Genomic DNA, 21,875 nt, shown 5'->3' on the forward strand with positions numbered 1-21,875 from the left:
TACCTTCGTTCTCTCGTTACATAAGATAATGGAGAGTTGATTGTATTCAGCTTTTATTTACAGAGTATTTTAAGGATATTTGGGATAAGAATGTGATAGTTGAGTAACACGTCCTTGATACTGAATTGTTATGTGGAAGCCCAAGCAGATACAATAGAATAGATCAGGTTTACGGGTCAGTTGTTGTGTATATGAGAACTAAGCAGTGTTTATGGTGCAGCTGGGAAATAGTTGAAAGTGACTTGGCTTTGTTTTGTGGGTTTTTCTAAACAGAAAAGGAAGCATTGCAACACAAATTTATTAATGAGTTGAACCAGAGATAGAAGGAAGATGAGAAAGGCAGGGCTTGGGGGAAAGAGAGTGACGAGGCTCTGCATTTTTTTGAAATGTCTTTTAAAATTTGCTGTCAAATGAGGAATGTGTATCTTAACTTTAGAAAGCATTTCCTTATTTTATGTGTTACAATGCAATTCCTTCATGAATAAAGTACCCTGTTTCAGTATCATAGCCCTTCATTTGCAGATAGATCCTTAATGTATACAGCATTTAAAGATGAATGGCAGTGAGTAATTTGTGTAAATACTGTGTAGGAGGTTGTTTTTCTTATTTAATTATATTGATGCAGTTAGATAATTGTTTCAAAGATCTAGGCACAAGATTTTGAATTAATGTTTACGTATTTGCCCTGAGCTGGATGAATCCTACAGGATTTTATTATTCAGATTAACAGGTGAACGTTTTATGTTATAAACTGTTTAAAGTACAAATCTGCTGAAAATCAAAGCCACCTCTCTCAAACAAGCAAACAATACACCTTCATCTTCCCATTAACCCAAATTAAAATATATCAGGCAGATAAAGGGTTTACTGGATAAAGTGTAGAATAATTTGCTTTTGATTAATTGCTAGCAAGTAATAATAGGAAAAGGAAGGATGTCCTAACAGCCTTTTCGTTTCACAAATTACATTCTAAGCACGAACAATTCTATTGATTGCTTTCTTTGAGGCCCAGATTGTAAACAGTCACTTAATAGCATCTTTAGGGCAAACAAGTCTTATTGCATTAAGTAATAGGAGTATCACATTGCTCCTTTTTTCTGTTCAGTGCACAGTTTTTATTTTGCCTTTGCCTTTCATTTTACCTTGTTACAGTCCTAATTTATTGATCTATCCACATTCAGTAAAGTTGTAAAGCCTTAGTTAAATTTATGCTCTGTAGAGCTGTCATGTGATTCTAAACATGAACTGAGAATGATGCAGATTTTGGATATTTTAAAGTCTAATAAAGCGACCTGGTTTGGTAGAAGGTTAGGGTGAGACGAAGTAAAATATCTGGCATGTCTCTGAACTACTGAGACATAATTTTTAATATAAACCATACCAACGATACTGCATTCTTTTCTTAATACCTGAAGTAATAAGCAGTATGCTCTGCCATGACAGGCTAGTCATTTGGATCATGGGAAGATGCAGCTTGTAGTGGTAGAGTGTCAGGCTCTTGAGAAATGTTTACTGTGGATCCAGAAATGACACTGTGATACTGGGACTGGTGGAAAGTATCTCTTTGCTGAGGCTATTACATATTACAATGTATCATGTGTCCTCAGTATAGGTGAAATGAGTAACTAATTGAATGATGGAAGTCACATCTGACCCAGAGAAAAGGAGTACATTGGTGTACTAGATTGCATCCTCCTGGATTAATGTTGAGAGGGCTCTCTTAATCTCCTCAATTGCTTACACTCTTGGAGAAAATGACAGTGAAAGCTTAATGTTAATTTTTTTTTTTTTTAACCCAATACAAAATGAATTCCTTTATTGTTTATGAATCAGTTAAGAAGGGTATATGGAATCATGTTTGACCTGTGGGTTTCTAAAACCAAAATATATAATTATTAGTTTGCAATAGGTTGTTTTACTCTATTTTTAAAAGGTAGGAATCATTTTGCTGTCATCTCTTATCTCTAGCAATATCACTTGTTCATTAAATATCTTCTGTTATAAAGCAGTCTTTGACATACGCTTTTGACCAGACTAAAGTTGACTTTTTAATTTTGTTGAAGGATTAAATTTAAGAATTTTTTTATTGGTTGATTGTTAGGCTAGTACAAAGTTGCATCAGTTGCTAGTGAAGTCCTGGATGGTCAGTTTCAGTTGAAGAGTTAGAAGCCAAAATGAAAACAACACAATAGATTAGAGTAGTTTAGAATTGGATAGTAGGGATGAATGAAAATGAGCTGTAAGACTGTGAGAGGGTGTACACTGTGAGTGGAATACAAAGGGTAAATTGCATACTCATAAGGCCATTTAAGACCATGCTTCTGCCTAAAAGGGCGTTTTTGTCTTCCTGCTCTCTACTTGTGAATGTTCTTGCTCCCTCCCTTTCGTTGGTGTTAGTGTTTGTGGGGCTGTGTGGTAGGTCATGTCAGCTCACTGAGAAGCTGAAGCTAACCCGTTCAGACAAAAATAAATGATCTGAAATGGGATGAGATGGAGAGATGTGTCATCTAAATGTATTTATGGGTGCTTATGTTGTGTAAAGACTTCCATAAAATCAGTATGGGTGACAATGGGGATTTCGTAGGTGAAAATCAAAGTTGGAAACAGTATGGAGCTGCATAGGATTAAAAACTGTTTAAAGATGGAGGCAGAGACCCAGAAAACAGACTTCCGTGGTTTTTTTTTTAAATTTTAGGCTTTAAGCCTGCAGCTCCTGCCTTTAATAGCATAAAGACAATAGTACTATGTCTTAACGCTGCAAGTACTGTCATATTTTGCCTAGTGTGACCCTTTTTTTGCACTTCTTAATATCTGGTGACCACAAACAATGTAGAGAGTGTCTGGTAGGCGGTGTGTTTTCTGAAGATCCTGGAGGGGCGGCGGGAGCGTGTTGCAGTTTCACAAATAGCTCCTTAAGTGGCAGAACTGGCTGTAGCAGTCCTGTAGATGTGCTACATGGTAGATCCTTCTGAGATGGTTGTAGTGTAGCTGACAATCCTGATTTTTTTATTCATATCACTTCTCCAGTGTAGTTTACCATGTATCTCCATAAATATTTGCCCCATCACTGTGGGGCATGGAAAGACTAGCTCTGTGTTGAGGCTTCCTTCTTTTATTCACGTGTTTGGCTGCTGCTCTGGTTAATGATTAAGAAAAAAACCCAACAGGATGAAGAGTCAAACTAAGACAGTTTTAAGCTTTGTAGACTTCCTTGCCCTGTTCCTCCTTCCCACTCTCCGTTCCTGCCTTTGTCGTTGTATGTATCTGTATATGGTAAATGAGATGTACGGTACCGCATGTGTTGCAAATCATTGTCTTTTGCTTTAGCTTTTACCAGATTCGTGTATCTATGAAAATTCCTCCAAGAATTCCACACAAATTAGAAGCTAGCTTGTTACATGCAACTGGTAAGTGCAAAAACTTTTAGTAAATGAGGTTGCCTTGTTAATTAAGGGAGCATGCTTTTTGTCTTACATTGTTATAACTAATATAGAAGTGTTTTTAATTTTGTTATTAACACAATAAAAATGTAAGTTGTTTCATGATGACCTGCTGAAAAACTAGCTTGCTCTTAGCAATGAGACTTAAAAGTTGATTACAGAATTTGTGTTACTGTTTTTCCTCTGTTAATTCCCTTTGCTGGTAGCAAAACATGACGATTCCTTTATGCTGATGTCTTCTGTTTTTGACACTGATCTGCTCAGTCTTCTCAGTCTTCTTCAGACTAAGATGAGCAAGGGCAGATCTCCTTATTTAAATAGATATCCTCAAAGTAGTGGAGAACTTCAGATACAGACTGTATATTATACAGATTGCTAAGCCCATTTTTTACCGAAAAGATGACCTGAAAGGATCCAGTCTTGCTGTTTTCAAACTTACTCTCTTGCTGTGTGGTGGCAAAGTTGAAAATTGATTTAACCTCTTGAACAGAATTGCCCACTCCCTCATCTTTTTTTCTTTTTTTTAACCTGGCACTCACTTTTGGTTTCTTTCTCCAGGCAAACTGAACCTGGAGAAGCCTGTTAGTGCTCTCCTAATTCTGTGAAGCCCACACCTCAGCATGCTGTAAAAATGTGAAAAGCAAAAATTGAATTAAGTTTTCAAACGTCAGGTGGAATTCTTGGAATTGCAAGGAAGAAAAACTTACTACAGTCTGAGAAAATGTGATATGAGATTAGTGAATCTCAAACCGGAATTTTTGAGGCTATTTAGAAGGAATTCTGAGTAGAGCAACAGTGTAGATATTGAATTTTAGTCATCTTCCTGAATAGTTCTTGGAAGAAGAACTATTTATTTTGTGTGAAATAAATAAATAAATAAATAATTATTGTGAACCAAGATAACTCCCCTTCAAAGGCAAAGTTTAGTGTGGTTTAGGGAATTTAGCTCTGCTAAACTGATCCTTTAGTAAACAATACTGTTTTAATAGTGTCACATAATGATATGTTTAATATCAGTGAAAAAAAAGTTTTTCCATTTCATGGTATATTTTAGAATGGTCTTCAGTTATTTTTTCTGAAAGCTGCAATCTTGTTAGTAAATTGTGACATATGTGTTAGCTCCTTTGTCTCTCATTACTAGGCATAAAGGGTGTAAACATTAAGACTGCAATTTGAAGTGAGTTTAGATCAGCAGTGCTGTCAAAAAAAAAAAAAAAAATCAGCCCGTGATTCCTTCTTACCTTCATGTTGCTCTGTGCTCTGTTGAGACAAGTGTCTGATTTGGCCTAAGAACTCAACTGGGGAACTCATTCAGCTGACAAGCAGCCATTTCGCAAAAAACCAAACCCTTCCAAACCCAAAAACTGGGGTCCTTTTTAGATCAGTCTCAGTTTGGTTTATCAGGCAGTTACTGGTAATGTTTGTGCCACAACAAAGCGGAGAGCAGGGTACAAGTTGATCAATGAAAGGGCGTTAGTTTGTTCTTCTTGTGGAGATGATCGTGCTTGGTCTTGCAGAGGACCTCAGTTACTGAGACTGCCATTATTTGTAGAAAATAGCTGCTATTATGCTACCTGTGGCCTAGCACTAAGAGGGTTGACCCACTATCTGAAAGTACTCGTTGACCAGAGGAGGCTGGACAGGAGCCCACAACTCTCACTCTTGAGAATGATGTCCTGTGTTGGTCAGGTACTTCTTCCTATACTTTTCTATCTATCCCTTGTTCTGTCTTCCTCATACTTATCCGTTCTAAATCCTATTCCCTTTGTCAGCGTCATGGTTTTCTCACTCGAGTCTAAGTCATTTTGCTTACTTCTGTCTCTCCCTAGCCTCTGCACAAGTTGCCTGCAGTTTCCTTACCTTAGCTGTGTGTTTTCCCCTCTCCCAGACACTGTTTGTGTGATCTATCTCTTCCTTTTATTTCCCCAAGTCACATACACAGTCTCAGTTTTCCCTTCTTCCTATTCCTTTGCATCTCCTTCCACCCCTTGCCCAGCCCTTCCCAGCTCTTCATGATGTCCCATGATAACTTAAATCCAGCTTTCTTCCATTTCTGTTTCCCCCGTCCTTTAGTAGTTCACTAGAATTGCTCGGGACCCAGGACGATGGGTCCTGGGTGTGATATGGCAAGCCACTTGCTTTTAGCTCCAGCTTCGTGAAGTTCTCCTGGCATTCTTGTAATTTCAAGGGAGATGTAGTCATGCTTTAGAAATTTAAGAGAAAAACGTATGTAATTCTAGCCTGTAGGAGGTTGTTTCAGCTTTGAGGCTATTCTGAATTCCTCCTTCTATCGGAAACTCATGGCTGGTTTTCAGGAAAAAAAAGAAGGAAAAAAAAAAGGCAAGTTAGGAATGAGATGTCCATTTTTACGATGCAAGAATAAATTAATTCCCCGCTATTTTTTCCCCTCTGTAGCTGAGATGGCTTTTTGTGTAGATAGAAGCCTAGAAATAGTCTTGGCCAGTTAGTGCATAGTTGACTTAAAAAATAGTAGTTGTTGACTTCGTGTTTGTGAGACCTTGCTCCCCACGCAGATGTGGCTCAGTCTGTTCCTGGCATCAGCTTTTCCTCTTCGACTCCTCTTTCTCACTTCTGAGGGTGCCGTTTCACATTACACTGAAGTCAGCAGAACTGAGGGCTGTAACTCAGAGTTGAACGCTTCATAGGAAGTGGGACCTCGGCCTCATGTCTCCGTTACTTCTTTTGTATCGGACTGAAGTGGGAGATCCCTTTTGCTGATGCTGTGCGGTTATATCAGATTACATGTCATGTGAAACCATACCTGCTCTGCCCTTCACCTGTAACAGATGACACGGATGGATAAGCTGAAAGTGGCATTATATATAGGGAATTACTCTTTAATGATTCAGCCTTTGTAAGCGTTTTGTCCAGGACACCTCAATTGTTGATAAGTATGAAGGCACTTCAGGAAACCCCGGTATTTTGACTTGTTCCTAGTTTCTGAAGGAAAGTTGAACTAAGATGTTATGAAGATTGTAGAGTGGGAATATTTGCCAGATGCAGTGATTTTCTGTCAGAGGCCTGTAGATCCCAAATCTGTAAACTTCACAGATTTTTTTTTTCTTTTGTGGATTCCTTTGAAGTAATTTATTAAGAAGAATCAAAAGAATTTAAAACAAAGTTTTCCACTCCCATTTACACAATTTCTAAGACTTTGTGTTCTGGAAGAGGTTAATGTTATAGAGCCTACTTGTAGAGGAGTGATAAGAAGGTGTTGGTGTTTCTGTTACTTTTGTTCTTCCAAGTTCCATCTTCTTTTATGTGTTGTTTCACAGGATAGTGCCCGTCATGATATTTCCTGTGTGATAACCCCTTGCTATTATGCTAAATACTTCCTCAATAACTGTTTTAAACCATTCTCTTTCTCATTTCTTCTACAAGTCTTTTAACCTTTTTTTGGCCAAGGATTCCCCAACCATTTATCACACTTTTCTGAACTCTTTTTGATGAGCAGTCTCTAGACTGAAAGCAGAAGTGTCATATTGAATGAGAAATGTAAGGTTCAGGTGATACACTTGGAACTGGTCTGGCCAGAATAGTATGCAAAGATCTGGAAGGAAAGAACAAACCACCTCTGTGCTTGATTAATTCAGTGGAGTGGTATAGGTCATTTAACCTCTTTGCCTCATCTGTAGGTAATTAAGAGTTCTCAGTGTGGTTAAAACTTGCAAATCAACATGAATGCTGAAACATGATGAAACAAGACAGATTTTAGGATTTTTATTAGAATTTTTGATGCCTAGAATGTCTTACTCCAATTTGGAACAAAGAAAAATTCTTCAGTCTATAACTTATATTAAAAGCAAATTATGTTAAAAATGTTGATACAGTATTTCTTTGAAACAAAATGCACTCCGTCAAACTCCAGCAGTTGCTGACTGAAATGGAAACTGCTGATATTGTTGGTATTACAGTTTTTAATAATGGTCATGAAACTGATAGGAATGATAGTTCCACTTATTAGGTGCTCCAGGGTTTCCAGATTCTAGGCCAATTATCTTAATAGTTTTTTCTCTTTTCAGGTGCAGATCTTGCCTTTCCTGCTTCAATCCATGACAATATTGTTTGCAGTAAAACATTTCAGATTCTTTACAAAAATGAGGAAGTTTCTGTGAACGATGTGATGATTTTCAAAATAAAAATGCTGTTAGATGAGAGGAAGGTAATCTGCCACTCAACTTTACTATATTCAGATAATTAAGTCTTTGTTATGTACAACTTGGATTAGTATAAATAAGACACTTGAAAAGATTTCATGCTTCTACGATTTCTTTTTAGATTGAAGAGTCTCTTAATGAAATGAATTTTCTGCTGACATTAGATCTACACTTCACGGATACAGACTACTCGTAAGTTTAAATATAGAAGATTTTATTAAAGCAACAATATATATTAACTTTTTAAACTGATTAAATCTGTATTATATATAGACATAGTGTGTTCATATTAGACATATATGAGGGTAAAAAAGAAATTGAATGCTGAAGTCTGTGAAGATTTCATAACTGGTTTGTCTCATTCTGTTTTTTTTTACATTTTTTTTTTCCTGGGGGAGATGTCATTGCATTCCAGAGTATAGACCTATGCTAAATTGCTATCTGCGTCAGTTATTAATAACTTGCACTTTAAATATGATCGTTCTAATTGTATGTTGTTTTGTTTTAATTTCTTTTTAGACCAGATGACCTGAGCACACTACAGCCAATTAGTAGCCGAACTTTAAAGTTGCACTTTAACTTACACCGGGGCCTTCATCATTATGTCAATGTTATGTTTGATTACTTCCACCTTTCTGTCATATCGGTTGTAGTCCATGCTTCTTTGGTTGCTCTGCATCAGCCATTGATAAGGTAATCTCTTGTTAATAAAATGCAAATAAATTATTGAGTGTCCAAATGGAAATGTTCTAAAAATAGAATACTTAGGAAGGAGTTAAATCTGTGGCCAATATAGTTTTCTTTCCGATGATTTTGGAATTCAGGGCCCAGAGGGATGAGAAACTTCTTGTTTTCAAAGTTACCTGGAACGAATAATAGTATGTAGTGTACATGAGAGATAATACCCAAGACCAGAGAAGAGGAGGAATGTATAAATGTCTGTATTTATACATGTATATTTATATGTATAAATATTTATACGTTTTCTTAATCGGGAAAATCTGCTGTTCACTCTAGTTAGTGACTGAAATAGGTGCCATTAATACAAATAGGGCATCTTCTGTTAGCTTTCTTCACAGTTTTCAGTTACTACTGTAATGGCAATGATGTCTGCAAATGATGCATTTACCATTTCCTAAAGTAAATGGAACTGGATAATTTCATTTTCTCTTTAAAAAAGCTTTTGCCTAATTTTTACTGAAGCCTTTTTATTTCATTGACTTGTGTCACCCTTTGCAATCTCTGTTTACCTCGCTTCTCTATCTCAAAAGTAAGTGTGAAAAAGGGCCATACAGTCAGTCACACGTATGAAGTGTTCTTTACACAGCTTTTTCTTCAGCGTATCTATCTTTGCCTTCTTTCATGGTCTTTAAATACTCCATGCAATTTCCCCCAAGTTTCTTCAAATTCAGATTCAGGCTGTGCCATAAATGTCCAAACCTTTAGCTTACACTATTCCCACTGCTTGTCCCTGTCTTCACATCATGGAAAGCTATGTCTCTATGTATGTTAGACAGCTGTTCTGTGCAGTAGGACTGTGCTGCTTTGGAGGATTCAACTGGCTTGCTTTCTTTTTTGTCTTTTTTTTCCCCTCCAAGTTGGATTGTTTTGGTGATGTGTTTTAGGTGTGGTTATATAGTAACTGAACTGGCACATCTGAAGGGGTGGTGCAGTATTATTTGGGAGAGGAACAAGTAGTGAGGAAGTGGGAATTATCTTAAGCTAGTATTGTTGTTAAAGACTTCATCTGATAAAATAACGCACTTAAAGTAGCAGCATGTATGTAAAGTGTAAGTTGTCACACCATACCACAAGTGAAATTTAAGCATTTCCCCTGTATTCATGCCGTAGCTGTAGGATTGAACTTTGCTTCATTGTGAGAAAATGAAAAACAGGTTTTGTTACTAATTTTCACCCAGAAATGTATTTGTCCTTGCTGACTTTTTAAAAGGTTGCAGAAAATCTAAGGTTTTTGATCCAATTTTTCCTCTGTTTTTGGCTTTTCAAGTGATGATACAATAATGCTATTTAATTTTAAACCTCAACTTGATATAGCTTGTGTAAGGAGATACTGAAACAAAACAGCAACTTCCATGCTGCTTCAGTTATCTTTAGAGCAGAATGTTACTGGTGTCCATAAAATTATTTTAAGGATCCAAGTTGTCCTTTAAATCAGTTTGGAGTGGGGAGAGGAAGAAACTTTCAGATTTACAGTGTTTTATTTCAGCTGGGCTATCCCATATTGTAATACTTAGCAAATACTTTATAGTTGCCGTATCCATATCACGCTTGCTTTTCTGGAGCACCTCTTCCTGAAAAGCCTGATTGCAGACTTCACTCCCCTTTGTCCTTTGGGCTTTCCTGGGTGACAGTTTGCTCCTCTGTTTGGGTCACGCTCACATTATTGGCATCCTTTCCTTTCCTAGGGGGTCACTTTTTGAGTGTTTTCATTTTCAGAGTAGCATCCAGGTTCTCCTTCTCTCAGGAGCAACCAGTATTAACACTTTCCGTGAAGGAGAGGAGATAATTCCACTTGGTTACAGCCCTGGAGTTTTGTACAATCTACTCTTTTTATTAACCTGTCATTGCTTGTTTCTGCCCATTATCTAAAAGTGCCCACTTTCTATGTTCATTCGCCTTTCATTAATTTTTCCTAGCTCTGTGTCCTCACAAGGCTACTGTTGTAGGATGCTCTGTTCTCCCAGGGGTTGAGGATGGCCTTTCCTCCTCAGTAGGCAGAGGTCAGGCATCCCTTAGGAAAACAGCCATGGCAGTTTGGGTGACAGCTTTCCAACTGCTTGCTACTGCTTCACTTTTAAGAGGTAAAGTCCCCACAGCAAAGTTGACAGAAAATGAATGCCTCTTACGTGTTACGGATCAAAATTTATCTGTATGGCTTAAACTTTCAGGAATATTGTTTAAATTAGTTGAGGTTTGCATTGGAAATAAGGAGGAAGAGCTTCCACAATCTCCTGGCACAGAATCTGCTGTCCTTCATGGTGAGAGATGGCAACAGAACAGTTGAGGGTAGTAATTCCTTAAATGTCTGCAACTAGCCGAGATATGCTTTGAAGAGCACTGCTCCCCTAGCACAGCACCAGAGACTAACTGAGGTATCTGGGCCATCCTGAGGGGTTTTAAAAGGGCAGCCCACCAGGCTAAGAACTTCCAGATATTACTGAGAGTCCTTGTTTCTACTACTTTTCAAGAAAAATCAAGAATTTGTTTTAACTACGATAGATTTGTGACACATAGTATGTTCAAATTATAAGTTCATTTGTGCTTTTTGCAGTTTTCCTCGCCCAGTGAAGAATACATGGTTGAACAGGAATGCACCAGCGCAAAACAGGGACTCTGTGATTCCTTCTCTTGAAAGTGTGGTCTTTGGCAATAACTACACAAAACAGTTATCAGCAGATGTAAGAATATATCAGTATAACATTTTACTTTTATTTTGTTGGGCAGTGTTAATTTTATCTTTTCTGCAGTAATATTACTTAATAAAGAATGAACTTCGTTAGACTTACTGCGGTGTGCCACATGATATGGGAAATGAGAAAAATTGTTCCAAAAGGCTATGTTACATGCTTCAGGAGCACGCAGGTGGAAAGCTTACAATATTTAGTGTTTAACCTTGTTTTTAAGATATCGCAATCCATTCAAAATCGCAAAAATATGGACGAGGTTCGTGAAAAGAGGCAATTCATTTATCTGTCTTTTTAGTCATTGTTAACACTTCATTTACTGTATGAAATTAATATGTGCCTCATCTTTTTTCTTTTTTTTTTTTAGGGATGCAGTTTTGTTGTTTCAGAGTCTTTCCTCAGCCATGCCTATAATTTCCACTATACGCTTTGTGCCAGTTTGCTGCTTGCTTTCAAAGGGTTACACAGCTATTTCATTATGATAACAAAGGAGCTCCCCTCTTCTCACCGAATTGAACTGGGTATGTTGAATTTAATAAAATGCATGACTTTCCTGTCGATGTTTATTAAAAATACCCCTCTTCTAGACTAAACTGGCATAAATTTCATACATCTTGTATATCTAAAATCTTTTTGCTCAAACTGAGCTGGAATTTAATAACTCAAGAAAAAAAAAGAAACAAATACTGTCGCGTTACTAATAAAATGAGGAGATAACATCCTGAATTTATGCAAATATATTTTTTCTTGTTGGTCTTGATTTGCCCAGTTATTTCAAATCACTGTGTTTAGTGGTGAGAAAGTTAGAGAAACTCTTAATCCAAGTAGCATGCTGCGCTTGGTTGTTTGTTATAAGGAAACATTGTATATTTCTATAAAAATTGGAACTCTGTAAGCTTTGATTTGGGAAGAATATTATAATGGAAACTTATCTGAAAAAAGGCCTACAAGAAGAAATTGCTGCTGACTTAATTTGTAGTGTAACTTTTTAAGCAGACTTAGTTACCTAAGACTTCGGAAAAGATCTGCATAGACAAGAACTGCTTCTATAAAGCTGACTAGTTAAAATATGCTTTTAGAGAAGCTATTTCTTTAATAAAGGTAAAATTAAACTCTTACAGGACAGTCTTATAGAAAGAAATTTAAGTTCTATGGCAATGAAGACTTCTAGTAACTACATTTGATAAAAGTAACTGTGAAAATATTACATGAAATGTAACATATGGAAATGTACGTTACATTTCTGTAGAACACAGGTATATTAGAGAGCCTAGCCCGAACTTGTGAACTAGAAGAGCAGTGACAATAAAAAGAAAATACATTGGCATTATAAAGGATGATTTAGACCTTTTCCTCGTCAAGGAGATACCTTTTTAGTCATGTAAAGTTCTATTTAAATTAAAAAAATAGGTCTTTCGGAATTTACATTGATTGGAGACAGCATTTATTGATTTTGTGTTGTTTAATTGTTACTAATGTCAAAACTAAGCATTATGAAACAATAAGGTTGGAAGTTGAGATATGAAAACTATTTTAAAAATGTGATGTGGTCCATTGTGATTCCAACAAAGACTGCTTCACTTGTATATTACAAAATACAAAGCTATCTTTTGAAATTTTTTTTTTGAGGTAGGGAGTGCATTACAAATCTGTGCATAGGAAAATACCAGAAACCGAGGCTTTTTCTTTTTAGAAGCAAAAATACTGCTACAATTATGGTGCAAAGAATATTTCTGTGTCAATTATCTTAATCTTGATATGGAGGGGAACACCCAGTTAAAGGAATGACTCAACTCTTGGCCTTCCTTTTAAGGACAAAATGTGCTTTTTCCCAAAGAGAATCTCTTGGCCCTATTGTTGTTGTAAGGATAGGCTTAGACTAAATCTTGATACTTAAATGTTTCAGATAGGACCTTCAACTTGCCTAAAACGTTCCTACAAAATATATATGTAACAGAAAAAAGCCAGCCATTGAGTTGCATAGTTGGGTTGTATCTTTCAAACCTCACTGAAGTCACCAAAAACTTTTTCATAAGCTTCAGTGGAAATTGAGTCAGACCTTTTGTCATTTCTGTGGGTAATTTAGCTTACCTTTAGGAATGCAAGCTTGAATAGAAATGCTCAAAATAAATATATGAAGAGAAAATTACTACTTACATTTAACATTCATTGTACATATTCTGCTGTTGGCTTGTTTTCTTTGGGGGCTTTTTTTGTTATTTTTTAAGTTTCTGCTAGAATTACTTTGTTTTCTTATTTGTAAATCTTTTTTTCATTTATTTCAGTTGTTTTGTATATACATTGATTGGGACAATTGATATAACAAAAAGGACTAATAATGTAAATATTAATTATGCTACTATTACTCACCTTTCGCTCATGAAAAATAACTAATGCCTACCATTAATGCTAATTTTTCTAAAATCCATCAAGAGTAAAAAAAAAAAAAGCTGTGTTTCTCTGATGTCTATAAAGAAATTGAAGCTCTCTGGACTTCACAAAGTACACAATTGTCATATGCATTTAATTTTTAAAGTAAATTAACTCTTTTATAGTGGAGATTTTATGTGTGAAGTTTAAATGGGCTTTGTAGAAGAGAATGTCAAGTCCTGTTTAAATCCCAGAATCGTCACTTTTTTGTTTTAAATTAAATTATTCTCTCTTTAATTTTGTTTCTACTGTTTGCTTTGCTATTGCTCGGTCATATATTTTTAATACAAGACAGTGATTTTGCAGAAGCATGTGCAGACAACTGTTGGACTCAATAATTGTAATTGAGCATTTAAGTATTATTGATTTTAGGAAATAAAAAATGCTAGCTTAATGTGTATCACGAGTGATATCTAATCTAGAAACTACACTAAAATTATGTGCTTTCATGTACTGATCTAACTGGACTAATTGCTAGGCTAGCAATAAGCTTTCTTTACTAACTTTAAGGCAAATAATAAATCACAGATGAAAAAAGGAGTGTAGTAACTAGTGATGTGTGTGCAATCCCTATAACTAGCCAAGGCCAGCATGCAGGTCCTTTATGAACGCCTTCTCAGAAGAAAATATCCACGAACCCAGAGAGACGCCTACCTAGGTATGTTTCCGAAGCAGGTGATATAACCCCTCAGATTTTTATTAATAATATAAATTATTATATTCTTATTAATAATACAAAATATTATATTCTTATTAGTAATACAAAATATTATATTCTTATTAGTAATACAAAATACTATATTCTTTTGTAAACAGGAACACTATTTCACTATTCAGCCATAGCGAACCTATGTTGAACTTTGAAGTCTGCAGAATTGAGCTACTTATTTCTAGGCTGAATATAGATAATAAAATGAGAAATTATTACTGTTTTTTGGTTTAGTGTTGCCCTATTTTACTAAACAAAAATTATTTAAGAGTTCAGTCAGTTGTCACCATTTAAATAAAATAGCTAAAAATTATGGTTTCATTTAATTCATCACAGACTCAATTTTTTAGATAATTAAAGACTAATACCTTTTGCTCCCGAGAAATCTTTCAGGTTGCTTCTGGTATCTCAAGGCTTGATTCTTCCAAACACTACACAAGACATTCTCAAAGCTTAAGGTGCATTTGTCCATATCTAAATGGCCAGTTCTCCCTTTGGAGTGTGTCAGTGTTGGCCTGATGCTGGACAAAAGACGACAGTGCTGTTTAAGCACAAGGAAGTTTGTGATGGGAAAAGAATAAAATGGCAGCTCTTAGTAGGTCACCAGCTTAATCATCTATAACTGCATTTGGGTTTTGTTTTAAAAAGAAAACAAAACTATTTTTTAGCAGACCCAGCAAAATTGCATCAAATGTTTGCTGGGTGAACATTACTACTGTAGAATGTTAAAATTTAATTTCCTTTTGTCTTGTATTGTCTCTATTCTGTCTTCTTTATTTTTTTTAATATAACATTGTAGTCTGGGATTTTCCATAATGATTTTAGACTTCAGAATTTTAAATGTTGTTCAAAGCTACGGCTCAGTTGCAGTGTGACAAACAAGGTAAATAATCAGTATTGTGTCTCATAAGTAAGCCATCTAATTTTTTCACTAATGATAAAATTTGTGCAGCCACAAACACACCAGAAGTAGTATCATATCTTACACTGTTTTCATATCTTTTCAGAATAATTATCATCAAGTACTGTTTAGCTAATATAGGTGTATGTAGTTTCTTTCAAAAACATTTCTAAACTTGTTTCTGAGAACTTCATGCATTTCTGCAATTTGCATATTTTCTCAGAACTTTGAGTTGTGTGAGTTAATTTGTTTGGCATTAGGTTTAAACCTAAGTATAATGGATGCAATTAGTTGAAAATCAATATATACTTACCAAATCTAGGTGGTATTATTTGAAGACAAGTTGAGTAAACACACTGTTGCCGTTCTGTAAACCTATGTTCATTATCCATATCCTAAATTTGTTATTGTGGGTTTCAAGGCATTTTTTGTTGGTGTATGTTTTCAAGAAACATAGGTTTTCTCCTTATAGGTTTTCTCCTTAATACTGTGTTTCAAGAATGAATTTAAATATAAATATTTGTCACAGACCATTTTAGGGTGTATAAATTGTTCCCTTGTTACTGGTACCTCAGATGTAGAAGGAAATCAAAACATAGTACTAAATAATTATTTAATTGATCAGATCTCCTTAAGTAGGATAGGAATGATTAGCAAGGAAAAACATCTTACATGAAGGAATAAATCTGTTTTCTTTATAAATAAGTTATTCAAGGTTCAGATCCATTTTAAGCTGCCATACCATGGAAGACTGATTTGCTCTTAACATTGAGTTATTGAGAGAAAGATCAATTAATGAACAGTTTTATTTGACTAAAATATAATTCCTAAGACAATTAAAGAACTGTATTTATATTCATGTAGCTTAAAAATCAGGTAAATAATATGCCTGTAGAAAAATGGTATTGAAATAAGGTATCTCTGGAAAATCGGAGGTAGAAGAGGAATTGTATTACCTCAGTTGTGAACGATGACATTGCTGCTGAATAGTTGAGCAGCTCTCAGTGGGTAATCTGCAAATTGTATCATCTAAATTACAGTATTTTCAATTATAATTCTGAATGGAAAATCAGTATCCTTGAGAAGGTGTCGTGACAAGTGATCATGATACTCAGTTGCAAACCTTTTTTATTAATTGTGTTCTGTCCTCAATCTCAGAAATCAGTAAGAAATTATTTTAATGGGAGTTTATAATTTACTTGATTTAAAGTTGATTGTGGTACTTAATATGGCTTCAATTTTTATTTGATGGGCTTTTTTCTTTTTACGTTTTAAAATTGTTTTGTGAGATAATTGGTTTTACTCTGCAACTTGGAAAGTACATTTTTCATGGATATGTCCTCTCATCTTTCCAGAAAACATAGATGTAGAAGTTCGTCTTACAGAATTGTGTGAAGAAGTAAAGGTACAATTTTTTTTTATTTTTTAAATAAGTGAAATAACTATGAAAGTAGAGTATGCTGATTTCATATGCTATTTGGGAATAAACTGTTTGTTTCAGTGATAACATCCTGTATGTTTTTGCCAACACTTCTTTCAATTGCTCCTCATTCAAAGAGAAATTGCTCAACTGACTCCGAAACTTAAATATTGATCTGGTGGCTTGGTGTGTCAGTAGTAGCCATGGTAACTTTTGTATACTATGAAACTGAAGATTATAGAAAGGTGGATTACTTGTCTTAAAATCACATTTTGAATTTTCTGCATTTATAATTTGAATTCTTTGGTTTTGATGGTATCAAATAACAATGATAGAAGATCAAGCAGTAGTAGCAAGTTGTACAAAAGCAGATTCTCCAAGTCATCCCCTTATCTGGAAGGACTTGTCCTGATGCTGTCTCCTTCTCCTGTTTTCCCTACACTCTCAAGGAAACACTGTCTACTTCAGATTCCTTAGATTTGTCTCCCCCACTCTCCTCTTAGTCAGAACTAGCCCCAGCTGAATAGCTAATTTCCTTATCACAGTGAAGTTTAAAGCACAGGTTTTAAAACTTTTCTGAAAGATTGTCCATGCTTTGCTGCTGAGTGGGCCATCTGCCTAGCTTTTGAAGACCCTTTCATTACTGTAAAAGTAGTATAACTGCAAGGAAATGTAATACTGGCTTTAAAAGGATATCATTTGTATAACTGGAGACAAAGCCAGCACAGTTAGCTCTCTATGGGCAAGTAATGATCTTACTTTATATGTTAAAAGGTTTTTTACATTTACATAGCTTCTGTAAATTCTTTCAGTACCTATGATACTTTGTTTCATTAGTTTCTTCCTTAGCTTGCTAAAGTATGTTTATATTTTTTCCTTTTTCTCCTTTCTGTTGTTTTGTGCAGTTCTCATCAGAAGTTCTTCCTCCTCTTATTTCCACTTTTGCCTACTAAGCTGGTGTTTCAGTATTTGCAATCCTTTTTTCTACTTGCTCTTTAATATTGCTGGAGTTGGGTTTTTATTATCTTTACTTTTTAAACCCTCTGCCTCAGTGCCTTAGGTGCCTGCAATGAGTTTCTGAAAAATTACGGTTTTTTCTAAAATGACAGGGAACATAAGCCTAGTAGTCTACAATTGACTGGCATGGAACTATATCTCAGGTTTACAGTACATTATTAAGAAAGAACAAATTGTTTCGCACTGAGTTTGTCTTGGTGTGATCTGATTCTAGGAAGCCTATACTGTAACACTGGTTCCTGAGCATGTTCAAAGTGTATGTAGATGTTATTGTGAGTTGTGACTATTCTGAAATAGTCTTTATTAAATTTTTACAATTGTATCAAACTTGGACTAACATATAGCGAGTATTGATTTTCTGTTTTCTGATTGCTGATTCCTATATTTCTGCATGTTAGAAAATACAAGAGTTGTTAACTCAATTATGGTTGCCATAAATGGAATTGTTGCTTTAATTTAAGGTCAGGAGTCCTAATTCTAAAAGACAACTGGATAATATTTAAAGCAACATAAAATAATCTGTTAGTAAAATAAAATAATCTGTTAACATAGATTAATTCAATTCTCATTGGAGAACAGTTCTCATTTGGGAGTTACTTTTTAAATTAAAATTTTCACCAAGATAAAGTATGCTTTTTTTGATTCTTGTCTGTACATTATGGTGTCATCTGTTAATCATGTAAATATGTCTTCCTATTTTCAGAAAATGGAAAATCCTGATGAACTGGCAGAACTTATAAATATGAATCTTGCTCAGCTTTGCTCACTTCTAATGGCTCTCTGGGGTCAATTTCTGGAGGTCATTACCTTACAAGAGGAGGTCACAGCATTGCTAGCACAAGAGCATCACACGTTAAGAGTAAGTATTGACTCTGGCTTTAGGAATTCTGGCACGTTCATACTCTTACTGGGACACATTGTTACGGAAATGTGTGTCAAAATGAGACTCCAGTTTTTAATTTTTATAGTTTCATTTGGGAAGGTTAGTTGGAATCATAAAGGGAGCTGTTGTATTGCATTTGTTAGCTTGTGTATCATGTTGTTAGAGCTTATTCTGGGAATATAATACATAAAATACATTATTTATGTTTACAAACCAACTAACTCATTGATCTTTTGAATAAGAAATGCAGTTCACAAGGCAAATTGCAGTCTGTGGAATAAGATGTATTTGTGCAGAATGATGTATTTTTCTGCAGGAGCCATGCCTAGTGCCCACCCTGCATTTTACTTCCCTACTGTATTTAGGCTGCCTGCTTACATCATAAAACAAAGTGTGCTTTCCTTCTGAATTAAGAATTTATAACGTTCATAAGCTTTGAAAAGTCTCTTAAGTGGGATTTTAAAAAAGAAGAAGAGATGTATCGGAAATGATCTGGCATGTGAGTGTGTGTGTATATGTATAAAAATATATATAGTGAGTACCTATACACACAGTTGATCTGTATATGTGTATATACAGTTGTGTGGGCTTTCTCCACGCAAAACCACAGCAATGCTAGTTCCCATAGTGAAATATTTTCAAATATGAACTAAAGCATTACCTTCACTTTCTAATAAATATATTTTTCCCTCTCATCCTTTGTGGCCATGGATTTGAAGAAACCTAACATTTTAAAGTTTTCAGAGAGTAAGATTCATTAAAACAAAAACAAATAAACAATGACACCCACCACCCCTACTCGTCAAACACACAGCTTGATCTTCAGCTGGCTTGGCATCTTTACTGTCTGACATCACAATCTGCATTTGTCTCACACACATTATAGAATGCTGTTTTTAAGAGATTATCTGGAGGCGTTTCTTGTACAACCATTTGCAGAGAGCTTGTTTGAAGGTCTGGTTAATGAGAATACACGTTATCAGTGCTTTGTAACAGTCGCAATCCAAAACAGTTTTAAGGCTTTATTTCTCAGAGATTTGATTTGTCTCACCAGCATTTCTGTCACTTGCATCAAAAAAAACCTTTCTTGTTTGGTTCTGGAGGGGAAACTGATTATGAAGGATACTTGGACTGTGGTGTTATGTACAGACTTGATAAATCACATTGTTTAATGACGGAATCATGGTTGTGGAAATGGCCTATTCTGGAGAATAAATGGAATCTTTCAGAAAGAGCGCAAGGCTTACTTGTTAGACTTGCTAGCCATAGGAAGGTGTGAGCATTTTACTGGCTATCTATGAATCCTACCTTTTCGTACTTTTCGTATAAATTCTGGAATCCTTCAGTTAACTGGTGGGAGGTGTGAAATGAGAATATTGTTTCACTTAACCACTTCACCTGCACTTGCATTCAGCTGCTGGTTTGTTAGTGTTTGTACAAGTATATATTTAATAAAATCAAAAGAAGTATTAATGTTTTTTTTTTTACTGCTCCAGCATTTTAAAAAAAAAAGATACTGCTAATGATTATGTATTTAGCTTCTTAAATGTGGTTTGTTCTAAAATCTCTGTAAGTCATTCTCTTTAGCTCTCAAATACCTTAAATATTGAATTTTACTGCAGTTATTTTAGGGACTGTAAATCAAAGTAGTTAATTGTACTATGTGAATTGAGATATTGTGCATATTAAAAGTATTTCTGTGATGCTTTCCAGTCCAAAATTTGAATAGGAGTTCCCTTCCTCACTTTTTTTTTTTAAAAAAGTATAATTTGTTTTCATTTTTTTTCCTTTCCAGTTGCTGCTAAACGCACTTGTTTTGTTATCTGTCACTACGCATAAACTTGCTTCAAGCACCACATCATATTTAATTTTTTGCTTTTTTAATAAGAAAAAAGCAAATTATTCTTTAATAAAAGCTGTAGAAAAACTCTTTTCTGGAGGTATGAATCTGCACCTGCAGCATAGTGGTGTGGGGATGAAGAGTCTTACATAGCGCTCAGTGTAGCTTGCTAGTGAGGGACACAGAGTTTCTAAAACTTAGGAGCCTTCTAAGTTGAGCTCAGAGGTGATCCTTGTTATAACTGAAAAAGTTGAACTTATTTTATTTTTTAAAGAAGTGTCTAATTGCTATTTCTTATTGAGTTTTGCAGTTACTGGATACTACATTATCTACCCAAACATCAAAGACTGCGTTTTATTGAAAAAACTGCTTAGAGCATGTTATTTTATATTACAAAAAATTTGCACACTAAACTAGTTCACCTGTTTGTTCCATAGTGACATCTTCTGGTAGGTCTGAACATGCTCTTCCAAAATTATTTCTTTTAGTTTGATTAGTCCTAAAATAATGAGAACTGAGAACTAGGATCTCAGACTGCTGCTCATAAATGTGCGGGGTCTCAATATATATTCCACAGCAGTTTTTCTATCCGATTTTTCCTCCTCTTCTGTTTACATTGGGAAGACCAGAAAAACCATAATTTTGGGAAGCCTGTAGGGACTAGGAGTAGCAGATACAATTTCCTCCTGCCAAAGTCATTGGCCCAAGTTGGTAGCGCCTGAGTCACTAGCACCAGCTGGTAGTTGTTCTGGTTCTGCAGAGGCTGTTTAACAGCATCCTAGCATATGTCTCAGTCCTTCCATAACTGAAGCACTGATTAAACATAATAAACTACTGTTGGTTTGGGTTTTTTTCTCTCCTTAATATTGATTTATGTGGGCTTTCAGATCTTGCTTTCAACTAGTTTTATACCGTTGCTATTATACTAAGAGCTGTCTCGAGCTGGTAATCAGATTTTCTTCAAAAGCACTGGAATTACTTAAACAATTACAAATGGGATTTATTGCAAACAAAAAAACCCCTTCCTTTTCTGTTTGAGATAGTGGTAGAATTCTGAAGATCTGGTCTCCATATAACTCCAGTTACTTTATGTGGTAAAGTGATTGATCACATCTAAAGTCAAAACCACCTTGCTTGCGTCCTGGGAAACAGCTTTATGCTCCTTTCCTGGCTTTAACCACAGACATCTACAAATTGGGCAATATTTCTGTTACTATTTTTTTTCATATTACATGATTGATTAGGATCTTTAATTAATTTTTAAATTGCTTGGTTTAGAATGATAACCAGTCCAGTCTTTGCAATCACTTGCTCTAAAATCTAATTTTTTAACCAGCAAAATTGTCTCTAAGTCTATTGTATAATGATCTTCTCTCTTTCTGGGGGAAAGGTTGGGGGATTAGCTCTGACAAAACCATCTGTTTGGAAGGTAGATGTCCGTTTAGAAAAGCCAGCTGGGGAAGTGCAGAGGAATACTTAGGAACACCGATTCTAATGCCACGTGTGTATGCATAAACTCTTAACATAATTTCTGAAGGACAGCAGGTACATCTTGTGTCTGTGTGTCTGTTTGTCTGGTCACTGCTAAGAGTAGAAGTTGCATTTACAAGAAAGTATTGAATTTAGTGTTTT

General features: G+C 35.3%; 1 protein-coding gene across 13 annotated transcripts in view; it reads left to right on the plus strand.

Moving 5' to 3' along the window:
- Window positions 1-21,875, plus strand: part of FAM135A (family with sequence similarity 135 member A) — a 91,781-nt gene that overhangs the window by 35,641 nt on the left and 34,265 nt on the right. For 9 of the 13 annotated variants that reach the window (XM_075145299.1, XM_075145291.1, XM_075145290.1 and 6 more), the window contains 9 exons: window positions 3,328-3,407; window positions 7,484-7,623; window positions 7,740-7,810; window positions 8,138-8,311; window positions 10,911-11,037; window positions 11,411-11,564; window positions 14,054-14,131; window positions 16,439-16,488; window positions 18,224-18,379. In XM_075145299.1, the coding sequence (XP_075001400.1) occupies window positions 3,350-3,407; window positions 7,484-7,623; window positions 7,740-7,810; window positions 8,138-8,311; window positions 10,911-11,037; window positions 11,411-11,564; window positions 14,054-14,131; window positions 16,439-16,488; window positions 18,224-18,379 (1,008 nt within the window). In that variant the 5' untranslated portion in view covers window positions 3,328-3,349. Of the gene's footprint in view, window positions 1-3,327; window positions 3,408-7,483; window positions 7,624-7,739; window positions 7,811-8,137; window positions 8,312-10,910; window positions 11,038-11,410; window positions 11,565-14,053; window positions 14,132-16,438; window positions 16,489-18,223; window positions 18,380-19,457; window positions 20,423-21,875 lie in introns of those variants that run through there. The other 4 variants (XM_075145304.1, XM_075145297.1, XM_075145300.1 and 1 more) reach the window with 4 other exon arrangements.

Source organism: Calonectris borealis, chromosome 3, assembly GCF_964195595.1.
Source record: "Calonectris borealis chromosome 3, bCalBor7.hap1.2, whole genome shotgun sequence".
NCBI lineage: Eukaryota > Metazoa > Chordata > Aves > Procellariiformes > Procellariidae > Calonectris > Calonectris borealis.